Source organism: Typopeltis vanoorti, chromosome 7 (assembly GCF_054136105.1).
Source record: "Typopeltis vanoorti isolate ZY-2024b chromosome 7, IOZ_Tvanoo_1.0, whole genome shotgun sequence".
NCBI classification, from domain to species: Eukaryota; Metazoa; Arthropoda; class Arachnida; order Uropygi; family Thelyphonidae; genus Typopeltis; species Typopeltis vanoorti.
Genome location: NC_143555.1, coordinates 64,908,013 through 64,925,550, shown reverse-complemented (window position 1 = coordinate 64,925,550; position 17,538 = coordinate 64,908,013). Strand labels below are relative to the sequence as shown.

The following is a 17,538-nucleotide window of genomic DNA, read 5'->3' as shown; positions in this document are numbered from 1 at the left end:
GTCTGGGGAATGACCCCCGTAAAAGTCCTATATCATTGAGACAACGCAACGGCGGACAGGTCAGGGTGTAGGTGTCAACGAAAGAAAGAAATTCCGTATTTCACTCTCCTGGTGTCAAGGTCCTCAATATAAGACGGTGGTAAGGTTACCTGGTGGAAGGTCTGGGAGCGCCGTCTGGAGTTTTCCACCTGTAACATTAGACGTTATTATGTAACAATAAGTATGAAGTAAGTTTTAAAGACAAACACGTCGATATGAAACATAACTTTGCGTACGCTGTATTGATGCTAATCGCAGCGTTTTATAACCTGGTTACAACAAATGGATTTGCATATGCAAACCTCAAACTCGAATTGTGAGATTAGAATCAGTTTCGATGAACGAGAGTAATGAAAAGGAATGAAATAAGTGATGAAGAAGAACGAAGAGAATACACGAAACGGATGACTGGACGCAGTAGCGTCAGTTTTTTTTTTTTTTTTTTTTTTTAAGATGTCCAGATCCTGCAGTTGAGTGTCGAGACTCGACCGAAAAATAAGAAAAAAAAAATCATGGAAATGTATTTTTAGTATAAGCCATACACACTTAAAAAAAACTGCACGGTACTCAAAAATTGTCTTAGTACCATCTTGAAATCTTCATTTCAAAAATGTTAGGTTCCTCCGACCTTGTGCTGCACTGGGTAGAAGGATAGTCTAAGTGATGAACTGGTCATCCATACCAAACATCCATGGAATAAATTACTCAACTCTTGAAGGATGTACATATATTTATCTAATGTTGGACAGGCTTTGTTATATTATATATCTCATTCTGTGACAGATGAGAAGGAGGAAGGAACTCTAAGAATCCGCAAAATAGGTGACAATACATGATTTTTGAAAGAGTCGTAATTCCGCTAAGTGTTCAAATTCTGCGTATTAAGTCCTTAGCGTAAATGAAAAAAAAAAGTTCCAAAAACTCCTTCATTCTTTCAGAGTTTCTAATGTTTTAAGTCAGCCATATAATCATAATTTTGTTCGAAATTGAACATGCAAGCCCAATATTTTCCAAGGAGTCCCGCGCTGACATGTGCTCGAAATAAAATACAAGAGAAACAATTTTTGTCACGAGAAAGCTATTGGAAGGAAAGCGACTGGGGAAAGAAAATATTCTGTTACTTCAGGTAATTAAACATTATTTATGGCAGTCATGAAGAACGATGCTTGTGGTAGAATTTTAATGCTTTCAAACTGAAGGTGACAGATGGAGCATCACCTTGCTGTGGCAGATCTTTCTTCCTTATCAGCTCATCTAAATAAGCTACTGATGGGTGACGTGCGTTTTTGTTTTTCAGAAAGCGACAAGGAACATTTGATGAGAAGTAATTTCCACAACATCAGTATGCGTCAGCATCTATGCATAGAAATTTTGAAGTGATGAAAATTGAAACAGCAGGCTGTTTAAAGGCGTTGTTCGGATGACTGTCCTCTTAGCAGATGCGCATAAAAGGAAACTTTTCCTGAATTCTAATTGAATGCAATGAATTTTAATGTGTCAACCTGTTGGCGAGTTTCTATTTAAGAAACTAGCTAATGAATGATTAGATGATTCCAGTAGTTTTGGTGTGATTATTTGCTATTTATTTTGTCTCCTCTAACTCCTAAAATATTTTTCGTTTGTCCTCAATCAGATACGTGTATACATTTTATTAAGAATATTATTATTATTAGTGCGCGCGCGTGTGTGTGTTCATTTATGCGGAGTGGCAGTACGAAATGAACGACTCTGAAGACAACTAATCTTCTAACTATTCACCAAATAGAGGTGAATCGTTTCATTAGAATATCTGATATCTTCTCTCTCTCTCTCACACACACACAAGTTTCGCTGAGATGTTATAACTATTGCGATTCAGGAACAGGAACACAATCAATGGAATATTTTGGGTTGTACATTTGCGGCTTTTTTTTTTTTTTTTTTGTAATTAAAATTCGAACATGATACACAATTTGCAATGCATCGTAATAGTGAATCCTATTTCAAGTTTTAGATGTATTCATATTCGTACTGAAAAAGCTGGAACACAAAGTATGCCAACGATGCGATAGATATTCGAGCTAAAATAGAAATCACAAACGATTCAGAGGTAGACTTAACTGTTTGCGAGCAACGGGTACTTATATTATTCATTTTTTCTTAATTTTCTTAATTAACTTAATTAGCGTTCAAGTCTGAAAATTTGACTCGCATACATGTTTTTAAACTGTCTTGTACATTCTCAGGCGGAATTAAAATTGTGAGATTGGATACTCCTGAATTAAAGAGTTAACTTATAGTATCTTCGTCTTTTTTTTTAATGTGGCATTAATAATGAAATTCTAATAAGATTGAAACTATTATCTAGGCCAGTGGTTTTTTTTTTTTTTTAAACTAAGCTATACTATGTTGTGTATCGACAAAACTACATTAGGTCTTTCACTGTCCTCAAGAGAAGACAACGCAAGATCGAAACCTAAATCTGGGCACATCTTTTAGTGTATTAAACACGCGCACTCATCAAGAAGACATGGATACCACGAGCGCAATCGTGTAAGAGTTGCTTCACCGCTTCTGATATTTTAATAATTTAGAACAGCTCCAGGGGTCTCATCTGGAAGACGGATAAATTCTCTTCCCCGAGGGTTGCTGGCGAAAGGGAAGGTGAACCAAGCTACACACACAGATCCATGGACATTTTCCCTTTCTCCTCATAACGCCGGCTGCCTACAGCAAGACTAGTTCCTCCAGGTCATGCAAATTATACACTTTTCAATCTCGGTCGATGCTCAGGCCCGCCTCCGATCACACTGACTGCAGAGGTCAAAGGTCACGTCCCACGGTGACCACGCCTCCCGCAACAGATGCTGCCAAGATGGAGCTAAGAACAAGGTGCAATCAACGGCTGAAGATTCCGCAGCTGTCCGGCACAACCTACATCCCGCCTCTTGCCCGGAGGTAGACGTGCTAGATAGCCAGAAGTGGAAGGGGTGAAAACGACGACATGCACACGGAAGGCCAAGGAATTTCAGACGCACGAGAAACATGGTGGAACATTTTCGATTTTTTTCTTTATTCTTTCGTACTTTCTTCTTGTAATTCAACAGCACGAAGTTCGCCACGAGAATTTTGAGCCTTCACCACACCTAATTCTACGTGTTGTATCCCGATGACAGGGAAGTAATAGAAGCTCTCCTCGCTACACATGATTAATAATCACGGTGAAAGGTTATAACCTCTGACACAAAAGATGGAGCACTACTATTGAAAACATTGTCGTGTGTGCTGGCAATCCATGCGAAAGGTGATTATACTAAACGACTAGTGGGAAAGGAAGGGATATCGGATCTTAGAACTGAATAAAACTGTTCATGATCACATACACAAGAGTAACGTTGTGGAGAGGATATCAACCGCATCGCCATGTTTACTGATGTAAAGAACTGATCTGTGGTGTGTGTGTGGGGGGGGGGAACTAACCATAAAGAATTCCTAGTGAAAGTTAAATCATCTGAGCATAATACTTCCTGCGCTGTACTGAACTATTCAAGGAATTATAATGGTTGAGAAATCTGCCACTTTCTGAAAACAACTTTCTTTTCACCCAACGAGGCTTTCACATGCCTGCAATTTGTTCACTTGAAAAACACCTGCTTGGATTAGAAACAAATTCCAGGCTACTGTGACAGCCAGTGAAAAAACGAAAAGAAAATTTGAGTACCCCCCCCCGGTGTTTCACACCAGTAATTACGCTTTGCTTCATTGGTTTCCTCGCTGTCCTTGGTCATTCTGTGTACAGGTTAACATTTCAGTGTCTAAGCAATGTTGGTTCCGTGTGCAGATTCTGATGTGAAGGTATGCATCTGGTAGCTATTCCAGCCACCACAGGGAGGGGGGGGGGAAGGAACGTTTCTGTTTAGACTAACCTGTGACATAAGTTCCTATCATACCTGATGGTTCGTTATTATTGCATCACTATGGCATACGTATATAGGGATATGGTTATAACCCTAGAAGCATCGATATATCGTTTTTCAAGACCATAACTGATAGCTTAGAGACGAGTCTCTCACCTTCAGATGAAATGCACTCCATTATATTCGGCGGATCTTACGTTTAATTAATAAATTTAAATTAGCGCGCATTTTGCTATGCATAGCCAGTAGGCGGCGCTATGATTAATCGCTTCTCAAGTTTAGAAATACATGGATTACAGGAGGTATATAAATTTTTATTTTTTACAGTGTCCAGGAGAAACGATTTGCCCGTCTTCGGCTTTCCGTGGGGTTTCCATTAGTAACCCTATAGGTGGAGCTAATGTCAGTTTGGTTGAAAAGAGCTACATTCCAACGTGACATCGAGTGATTAATGAATGCGGCCAGTCGGACGTGCAGCGAATGGCCGGTCTTAAAAAGGGAATCCCGAGGGGAAGAAATGCAGAAGGAAAAGCTTCGAGAGACCACAGAGGTGTGTAACGGGATTCAGACCTAAAGGGGTTTAAGAAAATATTCACAAACCGAGGAAGGATAAGGAAAACCAATAGGAAGATCTGGAAAAAGAACAGGACAACGAGAAAACAACAAAAAGTAAATAAAAACAAACACTTATATCGGGAAGAAATAGAAGCAACTTACAATTATAAGAATAAGATCGACTTATTTCTGCATGCAACAGAAATTCCGGAGAAAAGACTGTAACTCATCACACTAGACGAGTAGCACAAAGGTGGAAAGGACTAAACAAACGAAATCTCTAACTTTTAAATAGTGAAAAGCAAGTAGCATAAACGCTCTGACTAGCAAGTCATTCTGGAGGAGCTTCCTCATTACTACGATAGGAGAAAAATGAAAGAAAATATCTGCAGTAAACTTTCTATAAGAGGGGCCCTCATTTTGTTGAGGTAGGCCGAAGCTAGTTTCAAAGCAATGAAAGAGAAAACTGTGATCAAATAAACTAAATTTTAAAGATGTAACGTCAATAGCAACTAAAGCAAATGAGAGAGCACACAAAAGTTATTAATCAGCTGGATAAGGAAATATCACATCGAACTTAACCTTTCAGAATTTTTATGTCTACTTGTTCCTCGGCAATTGTTTTTCTACCCCTTCTCATAAAAACAGGAAATAATAATGAATGGTTTCGCTCCTTATGTGCGTGTGGAATTCTGGGTACAACTACTTTCGTATGTCTCTCACCCCGTGGCGGTGTCCAAACTACCCGTCGTATAATTGCACGGGGGGGGGGGACCAGATAAATCAGTGATGGGCAACGTTCTGAACCCTCTAATTATGGGGTATTTAAGAATTCTGTCATAAATCGGACTGCGCTGAGAGGGATGTTGCCAGGAATGTCGAACAAAGTTGTCCAACTACAGTCAGTAAATAAGAAAGGAGAAATAACGGATAGCACCAGAGAGAATGGGTGAGTGAGGAACATTTAGAAGGGGGGAAGAGAAAAAGATTGAAGGGTTACTGATGTTAAAAGATTTCGTCGTGCACCGTTTCTTCTACCTTGCTGAGCACGGAAACCTGAAAGGGAGAGGCAAATTTTACTGCATTCGAAATTCAGTAACTCCGTCAAGGTCAGTAATACACTCTAAGGTGAATCAACGGGCAATGCGTAGGTGCGCGTGGCTCCAGTCATAATCCTTTAGCAAACCCCCCCCCCCCCCAGCCTCTCGGGTCACCAACGTACTTCGTGTTTTCAGAAATGAGGAGACGCCAGGCAGTCGTCATTTTCGCTCATTTATCTATGAGTATTTAGACTTAAATGGATGCTTTAGTCGAGCTTTTGGTACCACTGCATCAAAAATCTCCGTTCTGCGATATACGAGCAAGAAACAGTTTTATTAAAGCAATTTGACAATTATGGAAATGAGTGAGATAACATCAGTAATTGTTATCCGGAATGCTGTAGAATATCCACCAGATGTTAGGTTAAACGAAAGCTTATATATAAACGTTACCTATACTACTCGTACATTGAAATACGTCTTTCAAACATATCAAAATTTAGGAGGATCGAACTTTGAAGATGGAGATTAAAATAATCATCTGAGAAATGCATAAAGAATATTTACAAGATGAATATCCAAATAGAAATGCAAGCACTAAACAAGTGGGGAGTTATTATAAAATTTTACTCCTACTAATATCGACTAGAGAAAGAGAGAGAATAGTAGTTTCATCCCCTAAAACAGGCAAGCTAGCCAGAGATGCGATTAACAGACATCCTGAGCTGTTGCTTCCAGTGCAATTCTAACCAAAACAAACTCTTATATATTCTTGTTCGATTAAATGCGCTATCATTATTTATAAGTATTGAATTCAGCTCAAGCATACATATGAGCCAATGAAAAGTGAATTTCTTTCTTAGCAGTAATTTATTCTTTCCATTCGGAATCTCTTTGCTTGTAAATGCTTCACTCATCAATAAGATATTTTATAAAAAAAATAATAAATAAACAAAAAACTGTTCTTCTACTTAACGAAAATGTTTTGTTTAAGAACAATAAAAATAAGACTAAATTCATTTGCTTGTATTAAAATCTTTATCATAAAATCATCAGAGAAGCTTAATATTTATATCATTTTATGTTGAAGCAGTGATGAAATAAATCATGGTAGATAAACTAACAGAACACAAACGAAAATCTAATTCAAGTTACTGAAGACAAAAAATGCGGACTTTTATTTACGAGAGTAATACGACTAAAGCATGCTTTTAAGAAAGCTTCTCATGTTAATGAGGTGCAATATCATTAGTGTATCTTTTTAATTCAATTTCAAATGACTTTAATAATAATCGAAATTGTGTGAGTCGGACGGCATGTCTTCCTGCTGTGTCATATGCACCAACGTATCTTTCTTTCCCTGAGCGAACTCGATCTCCTGCGAGAAAAATTTAGGTCGTTATATCTCTTCATCTGCTTTCACTTTTATAATTTCAAAATAGTGGAGAAATGGAACAGGAAATCTGTCATTTAAAAAGTGACAGTCTCCATGGAGATTCCGCAGCAGCTGTTCAAAAAGAGAATTTTGATTTATGTGACCCAACTTTGGGTACATGCTACGAAAAGGTTCAGAGAAAGGCAGCCAGTTGCTGTTGACTGCTGTACCATTCGAATGGGCCTGGTACAGAAGACCTTTGAACAAACTCAAAGTACAGTCGTATTTCTCTTATATTTTGAAATAGTGTTAGGTTCGTAAGATGGCTTACTGCATCTTCGTAAGATGCAGTAAGCATCTTACTGAAGACAGTTCTTATATCTCCTTGCATCTATTCAAGTATTGAAAATAACAGATTAATAAGAAGTTTATGTTCTAAAAAGTAATAGTTATACTACTTTCCAGATTTGCGCCTTTATCAGTTCTATTGTTTATTAAAAGGCAGAAATTCGTTAGTGATTTCTGAAATTTCCGTATGTAACATACTTGAAACAAACTCACTAACAGATAAATAACACACACACACACACACACACACACACACACACATATATAAAAAAAAATAAAAAAAAAGGAAAAAGGATCAAAGACAGAGATAACCTTGAACCGAGAAACAGCTTCGAAAAAAAAAACATTCTTACAAAATAGAACGTGGCATCTGTGATTGAAAATTAATTACTTTTACATTAAGAAAACAAGTCTGGGAATTATGACGAGTGTAGTGAAATTCATTTAAAATCGCAATAACTGTTACAGCTTAAAGGGTAAACAGAAACGCAATTTTAACCAGAGATATCGCTATATTTAAACCAGTTTCTATATCTATGTGATATAGAAACTGGTCAATGCACTGCTAGTGAAACCAAAACTATAGCTCGTAAAACCAGAAATTTGTATTTTATAAATCCATGAAAAATTCTCATTTTCGTTTTTTATATTTCAAACCATCGGGATCCCATACAGAAGATCGGTCCTGACCATCAGCAAATATGGCGGCATGAGCACAACGTACTGCATTCGATAAATTCGGTTTGTCCCTTCAAGGCATATTACGGAAGGAAAAAAAATTACAATTCCAATATTTATCAACTTGCCTACCTATTAGTAAAAGCATATAAATATTACTTAATAACCGCTTACGATAAAAGGGCTTAGTTTATAGTCCAGACGTTCTTCTGAACGAATTAGAGTTCTAATTACCGATATCTAAAGCGGACTTCATCAATGAGATTCGGGGCGTTGTGAGCAAGTCTTAATAAATATTTATATCTGAGGGAAACGACGCGATTTGAATAACGTTCAGATAGCTAGAAAGACAGGATTTTTTCTTTTTATATTGATGGCAGCAAGCAACAGAACAAATGACATATTGACGTTGTTCTGTTGCTTGCTTGCTGCAAAAGTGGTAGATGATTTTTATTATTCTGCACGAGACCAATGTGCTGCTTAGCAGTAGCGCACTCAGGATTTAATCTTGGAGGGGGCCCGATTTGAGAATACACACTACGCACTACATACGACCTATGACTGAGCATCTGCAATGATCGCTAATTCATAAGTAGTATAGAAATAGAAGACACGACACAACATAAATTTTTTAAAAAAATTTATTTTAATTAGGGAAAGATTTTCAAAAAATTTTCTAGTGTTTTTTTCCTTTTTCTTTGGAGGGGGCCAGGGCTGCCTGTCCCCCCCCCTCCTGGGTGCGCCACTGCTGCTTAGTGCTGTTCTCGCATCGAGCTTCAAAGGGTTTCATGTATCTCTATAAAAGGATTTCAGGATTATCTAATTCTTAATTCACCATCGGTACTAATGTAAGATGGGTTTCACCCTTTCATGGATGAAATTCCTACACATATTATTCAGGTTGCTATGTGAGAGACTGGCTGTCAGAATGACATCAAATTGTTTACCCACTTTCCGTGAGAATAAGAAACTAAAAATTTTGCACGGAGAGCTCATTCAGTGTGCAATGAACGGGGGAGGGGGTGAGTCCGAAAATCCAGTTTCTACTTTTCGGATTTGAAAATACATGATTCTATAACGATAAAGCAGCCGATAGGCATTAAAGGAAACTAAAGTAGCGTCCGGTGGATTTGTAGCAACGGTAGCAAAGAAAATGTAAATGAGTATTTTGATTTTTCAGTTATTATAAAGGAAATATAACGATTAAACTATGGGAAAAGTATTTCTGCGAGGTAGCGTAAAATAAACAAATAATACTTATAAATAATACTGTGCGTAACTCAAATAGTGAAGCTAAGAAGCAAAATAAAAAAATAATAAATAAATAATTGGTCGAAGTCAGTCTCTTCGGTAAGCGAAAGTGACTAATGCTTTCTCCTGATTAACAGATGCTTCACCTTAAGTATAGAGATACGGAAGGAATGGTAAACTATGTTCCACAATTATAAAAGCATAATTTTCAAATTACATAATATGAAGTTAAGCGACAGAATTTACAACTTCAGTAATAGCCACACTGGAGATAAACGACAATCTCATCTCTCTATAAAAATGCACGCGACTACGAAGAGAGGAACTGAAATTTTGTATAGAAATAGCGATAAATCAAGTCCCAGTTCTTATATACAAGTATACTTGCTTTTGACTTTAGAAATGTTTCTGATAGCTACTTCTTTATTTACTGCAGCTCATATCATTGTTATATAAGGATGGATTGATGGATCATATAATAGATCTGGAACAGTCAACACGCTTTTAGTGATAATTTCGTTGCTCGTCCTACTTTGTGTATTATTTGTCGATTATTCACGTGCTACACAAAATACAAATTAAATCTACTTCATGAGTAATTCCAAAGTAGATTTCTAAAATCGTTTCAAAATTGAATCTCTCTCTCTCTCTATGTGTGTATAGCTCACAGACACGCGAATATTTTGAGCAATCTCCTAATTATCCAGATAAAAAAAAGGAAATAGGGCATTAAATGTAGCTAAGCTTAATGTGTCAAAATGAAATCCATTGTTTTCAACTACAGCGCATCTCTTTAGGGAGGAAGAGAAGCTGGTAAACAGCGAGAGAAAATATCTCATTTTTCTCTATATCAGACATAATTTGAACTTCTTTTTTTTTTTTTTTTTTTTTTTACCGCAGGATGAAACGTTATTATAGGTTGCTAACCAGTCAGCGCATCAAATACTGCATGCCCGAAAGTGAGGAACTATGACAATACTGCTTGGCCATCTTAGAAAATCCGTAAACGATTAAAATAGGCGAATATCGAACATAGTAGGGTGTTATTATTTGAGAAAATTATTGAAAGTATGTAGGGAAGAGGTGATGAACCTCATAAGGAGGTGGCAGGGGTTTTCCTCCTCGAAACTCGGGTTTTTATTCCTTAAAATAGAAAACCGGCCTGAGAACACTGGCAATTAACAAACAATATACTGGCTTCATAACCTTGCTTCAGCCGTAATTCCAACCAAATCAATCGCAGAGATATATGAAGTTTAAAAACCACTGGAACCTCAATATAATCGTTTATATGCCATGATTTTACTCTTCTGCGAGTTCCACTCAGTTCCCACGATTAAATATGTTCTTAGAACGTAACTAGATTAAAACAATTCGATATCAGAAGCTGAATTATACAACATAAACGTATGATACGCATAAAGAAATCAAACATTCAACGCAAACAACTAGCCTCCGCTGTTATTCAAGATAGCAAAAGAAATTAATAAAATAACTGGTCAGAAATTCACTTTCTGTCTAGTTATCAAAATTTATTCTTATCCAAGATTTCAATTAACTGCACGACCCCAAAACTCGGGTATCACGCAAAGGTCAGTTTAAAAATTACTTTGAGAAAGGAATAGACCACTTCAGAACATAGTGAAATTGGACTGTAAATGTAAATTTCATAAACACCAAAATTAACCTGTTATCATATTAAAAAAAAAAAAAAAACAGCTTCTTTGCATTTTTCCTTTATTTTTATTATTTTGTTAGGAGATCCTGAATTTATTATTAGGAGATCTTGTGCTAAGATCTCCTAAAACTTTTTTAGCACAAGATCACAGCATGACTTTTGCGAATGAAAATAAACAAGACAATATGACCGGTTTAGTCACCAAGACTGTTAACAATGCATGTTTAGGTGCGTTAACCCAACAAGTGGATTTGCTGTTTCCTGTTCATTTCCGGTACCAATATTCATTAGTTAATAAATTTAGACGTTAGTATGAACAAGGATAAGGGATGATAATCCCCTTCATTCAACAGCAACGGGATTACCTGTCAGTAGTGACTATATTCCATGAAAGACGTTACACTAAAATGCATGAATTCATGCACAGACACACAAAGTAATTCACTGTTTTTCTTCAAAACAGCAATCGCCGGCATAAACGGAATATGATAAGTTAAAAATCGTCAGATACCAATTATAGGCATTGAATCTTATCACTACACGGTATGTATTAGGAATCCAGTTCATGGTCAAATGTCTAGTTATAAAACACCATAAGAACGGATGATAAATACAGAAAAACTTATAAGGCTTGACTAAAATTACAGTGCTCATTTTCTCATCATATAATTTAATATCCTATCAACTACTTTTTTGAGAATCCTTGTAACGGCAAGTTGGGGTCAGTGAAACAACTGAAAACCTACCTGACATCAGCGGCTTGCCAAGAACTAAGGACATTCTCTTCCTTTGTATTCCACTGACAGCGACTTGCAGCGACGGCACGCTGGACACGGCTATGAAAACGGGGCTCGTATCTGCCGCCATTTGAATTGTCGGCCGCACCATAGGCGGGCATGGTGAGGAAGCACGGACCTGTGCGTTACATGTCACACACACAGACACAGATCAGACAGAAGTTTTTGAATCGACTCACGGCCGACATCTGGCAGTGAGACGTTGCACGAGCTTGCAGCGGCCCTACCTACCTTTGGCGTCTTTTGCGAGGCCTCCCATTGGCTAGCAAGTGAAAGGGAAGACGGTGCCTCAGGTGCTGCTACCATTGCACCTTTCTCCTCGAACAAAAAGAGATGGAGGGGGGGGGAAGCAGTCTCAGTGGGCTCGCGCGACTCGTACGTTCAAAGTACGGTAAACACTTTAGTACAAACAGGAAACGACCGAGGGAAAGAACGAAAGATAACATGCGAGTGATTCTACGATATTAATTTGCCAATAAAAGTTTAGTAATGGACGAACAGAATTATGGGTAATGTGGAAGCAGGAACGGCTATGTCAAACGACCTTTTGCCAGTGACTGACCCACTTTCGCATGATGGGGCTATCAATGAAGCCAACTTGCCCGTAACAATGAGCAGTGGTTGGAAATCCCACCTGTTGAGGATAGCCTAAACGTGTTCGGAGAGAACAATAGGCATAATTTAATGGCAAGGATCAATTCCATCATCCGTATACATTTGGTAACCACGGTTGCCTACCTGTAACTCCCGAATTTTTTTTTAACAGCAGGATGCTAAGAATTTGTCTTATCTCAAATTTAAAACTTCCAATTTCACATTAGAATCTTTTCCTGACGTTGTGTGGTGCTTTTTTTTTTTTTTTTTACTCTAACTAGGAGACGCTCAGTGGAGAAGCCATGATCATGAACAGATTTCTTAGTTCCCATAGAAACGACGGAGTTATTTAGGGTGGAACACGAAGAATGAGAAACAGTGCGAGTCACACAAAGAAAGGACTAACATGTTGGGAACGAAGAAAGGAATAAAAATAAAGGGAGTGGAGAGGGGATCGGTAAGGGGGGAGTCGAATGGGGGTAAGAAGACGAAAAGGGCAGAAACAGAAAAGACTAAGTAGGAAGCAGTGAGAAGAAAAGGATTTAACCTGTCTTAACAGAAAGTATTATGTGCTTTCTTCACACAGATATTACAAAAATACGAGAGGCTGTAACTCATACGGACACATGCTGCGCATCTTCATTCTGTGTACTTTACACAGTACATACTATGGTTACACAGACTATTAATTACACGTGAGATTTCATGCTCTTCTTGAAGATATTGAAAATATGGACGCAACAAGCGGTTCATGATGAACTGAACGTAATGAGAACAAGCAATAATGTAATTCAATAATATATGAATTATAATATTAATTATGGCAAGAGAAATATCTGCAGGATTAGACGCCTTAAAGAATAAAAAATAAAAACACCTAAAGTATGGTGAGAAATAATCTTCGCAAATAGTGGTAAGCTTGATTCCACAATATCGGAAATATATTCGACTTGTGGGATAAGCTAATTCACCATTTCAATCATGCATGAGTTGGGTAACTATCCTGAGTCAATTCATATTTCTGTTACAGGAATGAAAAATGAAAAAAAAAAAAAAAAAAAAAACTAGAAAACAAAAGTGTGTGTGTGTGTGTGTGTGTGTGCGCGCGCGTCACCGGTCAAGTAACTTTTAGCAATAACTCATGGACAAATCAATATGTTAGGTTATAAACTAACGTTAAGGGTAGCGCAAGGAATTTGCATCGTGTGTAAATAAAAAAAAAGGCTGGTTCTAGTTAAGACTCATGTAAAAAATAAATAAAAATGAGCAAGGACTGAGGGCTTATAAAGTGCAGACTCGGTTTACTCAGTGGTTAACATACCCGCTCTCCAACTAACAGGCTGTACCTTCAAATCCCACCGTGAGAATGAATGTTTGTGAAAGTAGACGATTTTCTTCGCTCAGTGTGAAACTACCACCTGCTTATCAGAGGACTGAAATGACTGGGAAAAAAAAATTCATGTTGTTCCTAGGACGAGGTTTGTTTCGGGATTATTTACCCCACCCCTTATCCCACTCGCATTACTAATGTATGATAGGTTTACAGAATTTTGTGAGATTCGCGTAAAATAATAATAATAAGATCAGCTTCTCGTTTTAAGTTCAGGGAATACACCCAATGGCTCAAAATAAGAATAATTTTCACCGTCCTGGCAACACTGCTTCGAACAAAGCAAACCAAAATAAAACTGACTCCACTACAGTACGGTGAAAAGAGTTACTGTAACTGTAATGTGTAGATTCAGAACACTAGTGGATGGAATAATAGTCTTCCTATCTTCTCTATGTTGGGCTCAGTATCCTGTCTCGGCAAAGCAACTGGACTTCTTAGAAATCTGACACTGCTTATGATGGGTGGTTAATTCTATCTGCATTGTTTGCTATAGGTGTAAAAAAAACTGACTGGCCGATTTCACTGTTTGCGGCATGAAAACCCTACCCATCTTTATATGAGAATGACTAACTTACCTTCAGTTGAAAAGTTCTGATAAGGGCTTTTCGCGTTCCTAGATGGGATATGAACCCAGGTCTTTCCAAACAATTCTAGTCGTCCACTTAATTTGCATAAGATCAAATCTTCCTTTTACAAACATGTCGGTCTAACCAACCTTTCGGTTTATTAGACTCCCTATGAATGCAATCATCGTAAAAAAAAAATAAAAAAAAACTCGTTCTTTGCAGTTGAGTACCTCATTAGAAAAATAAAACAGAGATTCCTTCAAAGAAACAAGAATTGAATAAAGAGGATGGAAAGACTCTTCTTTAACCCTTATGAAATAAACGTATTCAGTATTAAAAATACGAAAACCAGGAAGGGCAAATAATAACTCATATAAAGTGTTCCCCAAAATATCAGGATTGTCTAGAATCGTAAATCCAAATAAGCAAAGGGGGGGGGGGATTGGGTGAATTCTAAAGTCATTTCTCTGCTCGTCAGAAAGCTTGAATGACCATAGCAGCACTTGAAAATCGTTTCCTGGTTCACATAATGGTTCTCCAAGACGTAACAATCGACAGGGTCAATGTCAGAGTCTACCGTGACTTCAAATGCGACAGTAGCTAAAGATTCAATATTTTCATGGCGTCACGGAAGGCAGTGAAGGGCTTTGTTCGAAAGAGGATGTCGATACGATGAATTAGGATAAAGCATTTTTTTTTTTTTTTTTAACATATGAACTGGTTTTGGAGCACCTGCTGAAACGTGTCCACACTGCAAATACATTTCTGGAGATATATTTACTCCTCGCCTTTAAAAGTATTCAGCAATTCTATGGTTGGACAACAAGGGGCATTTATTGAAATGAAGAGTTTGTGGCGGGGAGGAATCTATCATAGTAATTAGTACCCGATACAGGTTTGTCTCCTTGTTCTTACATAATTTAAATGCACTTTACACTATAAATTTCATTATGAGCTACGTGTAAAAGGAATGAAATGCAGACCTCTTTAATTTACAGGTTGCTGAGTGCTCGCTATCTACTCAGCTTAGCTGCTATCCACTGTCTTCCGTCTTGATATTTTCTACTATTGACCTCATTTAGGTTCCGTTGCGAACGAAAGGTTTACGGTTCGAAAAGTGCAGTTAGAGTTTTATCCTTTTCCTTTATCATGCACAGTTAACAGTTTTATACGCGACAATTAACTGGTGAACTAGGTGTGAATAACACAAGCATGACAAACTTGTCTCAACAGATTTTACAGTTGACGATTTAAACTCCACACCCACTAAGTCAGATAACTGATAATACGTCAAGCAGACACTCTGGAAAGTACCCACTTTACGCTTTCGACTGGCACAGAGGACGTTGTGAACGTTGCATTATATTTAAATCAAAGCATCCGAAGGAAAGGCGATGTGTGACTTATAAATAGTGTGCGTGTTGTAGCCATGTAAGATTACAGAACTTAGCAAAAGAAAACGGAGAAAAATGTGCTGTGACCCATAACATACACATGTGCATGATATGAATCAAAATGAAAGTGATGATAGTATAGATTTGCAATGATCCACGATGGCATGAAACTAGCCGGACCGAGCAAGCAAACGTTATCGTTTGAAGTAAAATTCTATCTTTTTTTTTTTTCTTCTTTTTTCAGATGAATACCTAAGCCGTACAGCAACCTTTAAAGAACCGCCCTTCGCCCACTTCACGTGGGATGGTAAACGAATTCTTCGAAGAATAGTAATGATCAGTAGAAAGTGTCTGGGAAAAAAGTGTGACCCCCCCAACCAGCAAAGGATTGTGACCTTCAAATCGTATTATCTTGATCGGGTAATACGATAAGTTAAAAGTGGCGCCCTCTCTTTGGCTATGCTAAATATAAATGAAATAGGATATACAGAGAAGAACCAGCAGAGTTATCATTCATATAAATGGATTTTGTTAATAAATAAAGAAAGCCCAAAAGTTAACAATCCAGTAATCAGATTGACGCAAACGAGGCACACGTTAGAAAACATGGCACTGCACATTTCAATTCTGAACCAGAAAATGATGTATTTTAAGAAAAAAAGTAAGTCAAAATGACGTTTTTACCAAATGAATTTTCGTAATCAATAAAGTCAGTTAATCATTCAATGAAAAATAAATATGGCGAAAACGTTTTTCACCATCATAATACAGCTTTCCCTGCAACCGTTTTATTAATCATTTAATAACAATCTAGTATGTTATGCGAATTTGCTTATTTAATCAAGATTTCCTCTCTTAAACAAGCAACAAGATAGAAAGCAATATTTAGTAAGCACGCGTCATTTTATGAGTAACATTATCCGTTCTTAAGCGTGCGTTTTGCACCTATTAGAAAATCCTTCCCGTTCTCAAACGGTGTTCTCGATTTTTTTAAATACTTCCTTGCGTTTTGTTTACATGTGCAAACCTTTTTAAAATATTCTGCCTTATAATGCTCTTTTCAGTTCAAGAAAAAGGAGGAAAAAGCCGTATGGAAAGATACTGGTGGAAATTACAGCCGAAGTAGCCAAGGTTTGAGGAAAGTGGTGTGCTTGTTATGTACGTTGTTATTCTGGTTGATTTTCTTCCTATTTTGGAAGATGAAGGTTTCCCAGGAGGAAACTTTCTACTTGCTGTATTAGACCGGATGACTTACCGTAAACTGAAAAACTCTGAAAGAAGCTTCCTCAAGTTTTGGGTGGGATTCGAAAATCCAGGTCTTTTCAAACAAAGAGCAAATGCCATGTCTTCCTCTTGAGTGCGTTATGGAACTGAGAACAGTATTAAAACTATCCCGTTAGTAGGATACTGTGGACAGCGCTTGTATTTAAGCAGCGGCTACACAACCTATGGTTCCAAATTATGAAAGGTCTAAATATCTTTTTTTTATTATTATTTTCATCAATTTCATTTTTTCAATTTTATTTAAATGTTTAATTTAATTTTATCCACTTGGCTTGCCGGTTTGCAAAGTAGCTGGCGCTTCCGCTATGCAACCAACAGGCCTTGGGTTCGAATCTCGCTGTTGATATGAATGTTTTTAGATGAGAGATGAATTTCATCGCTAGGTATGAGACCGCCACCCTGCTTACTGGAGGACGAATAAGAATTTACTAACTCTTCATATATTTCATTGTAGTTAATAGTTTGTCATTTTTCAATACATTACACACTTCAAGCACTGATTCTTTATTTCCAGCACTATTCGTATGGACCAAAATTTATGTCCCACATTTTCTAAGAATGTTCGTCCCTACTTAAAACTGTCATGCAACTCGCAAAAAACTTGCATTATAATTTATAAATGGTATTTTCATTAAATCGTGCATCTCTCG

The 17,538-nt window shown here is 37.4% G+C and overlaps 1 protein-coding gene across 1 annotated transcript in view; it reads right to left on the bottom strand.

The window, feature by feature from the left end:
* The window catches only part of LOC150104736 (uncharacterized), a 252,990-nt gene extending 241,232 nt beyond the window's left edge, over window positions 1-11,758 (bottom strand). Inside the window, exon 1 of the mRNA XM_090395619.1 lies at window positions 11,607-11,758. Within this exon, the coding sequence (XP_090251745.1) occupies window positions 11,607-11,758 (152 nt within the window). The remainder of the gene's footprint in view (window positions 1-11,606) is intronic.
* Window positions 11,759-17,538: the final 5,780 nt, after the last annotated feature.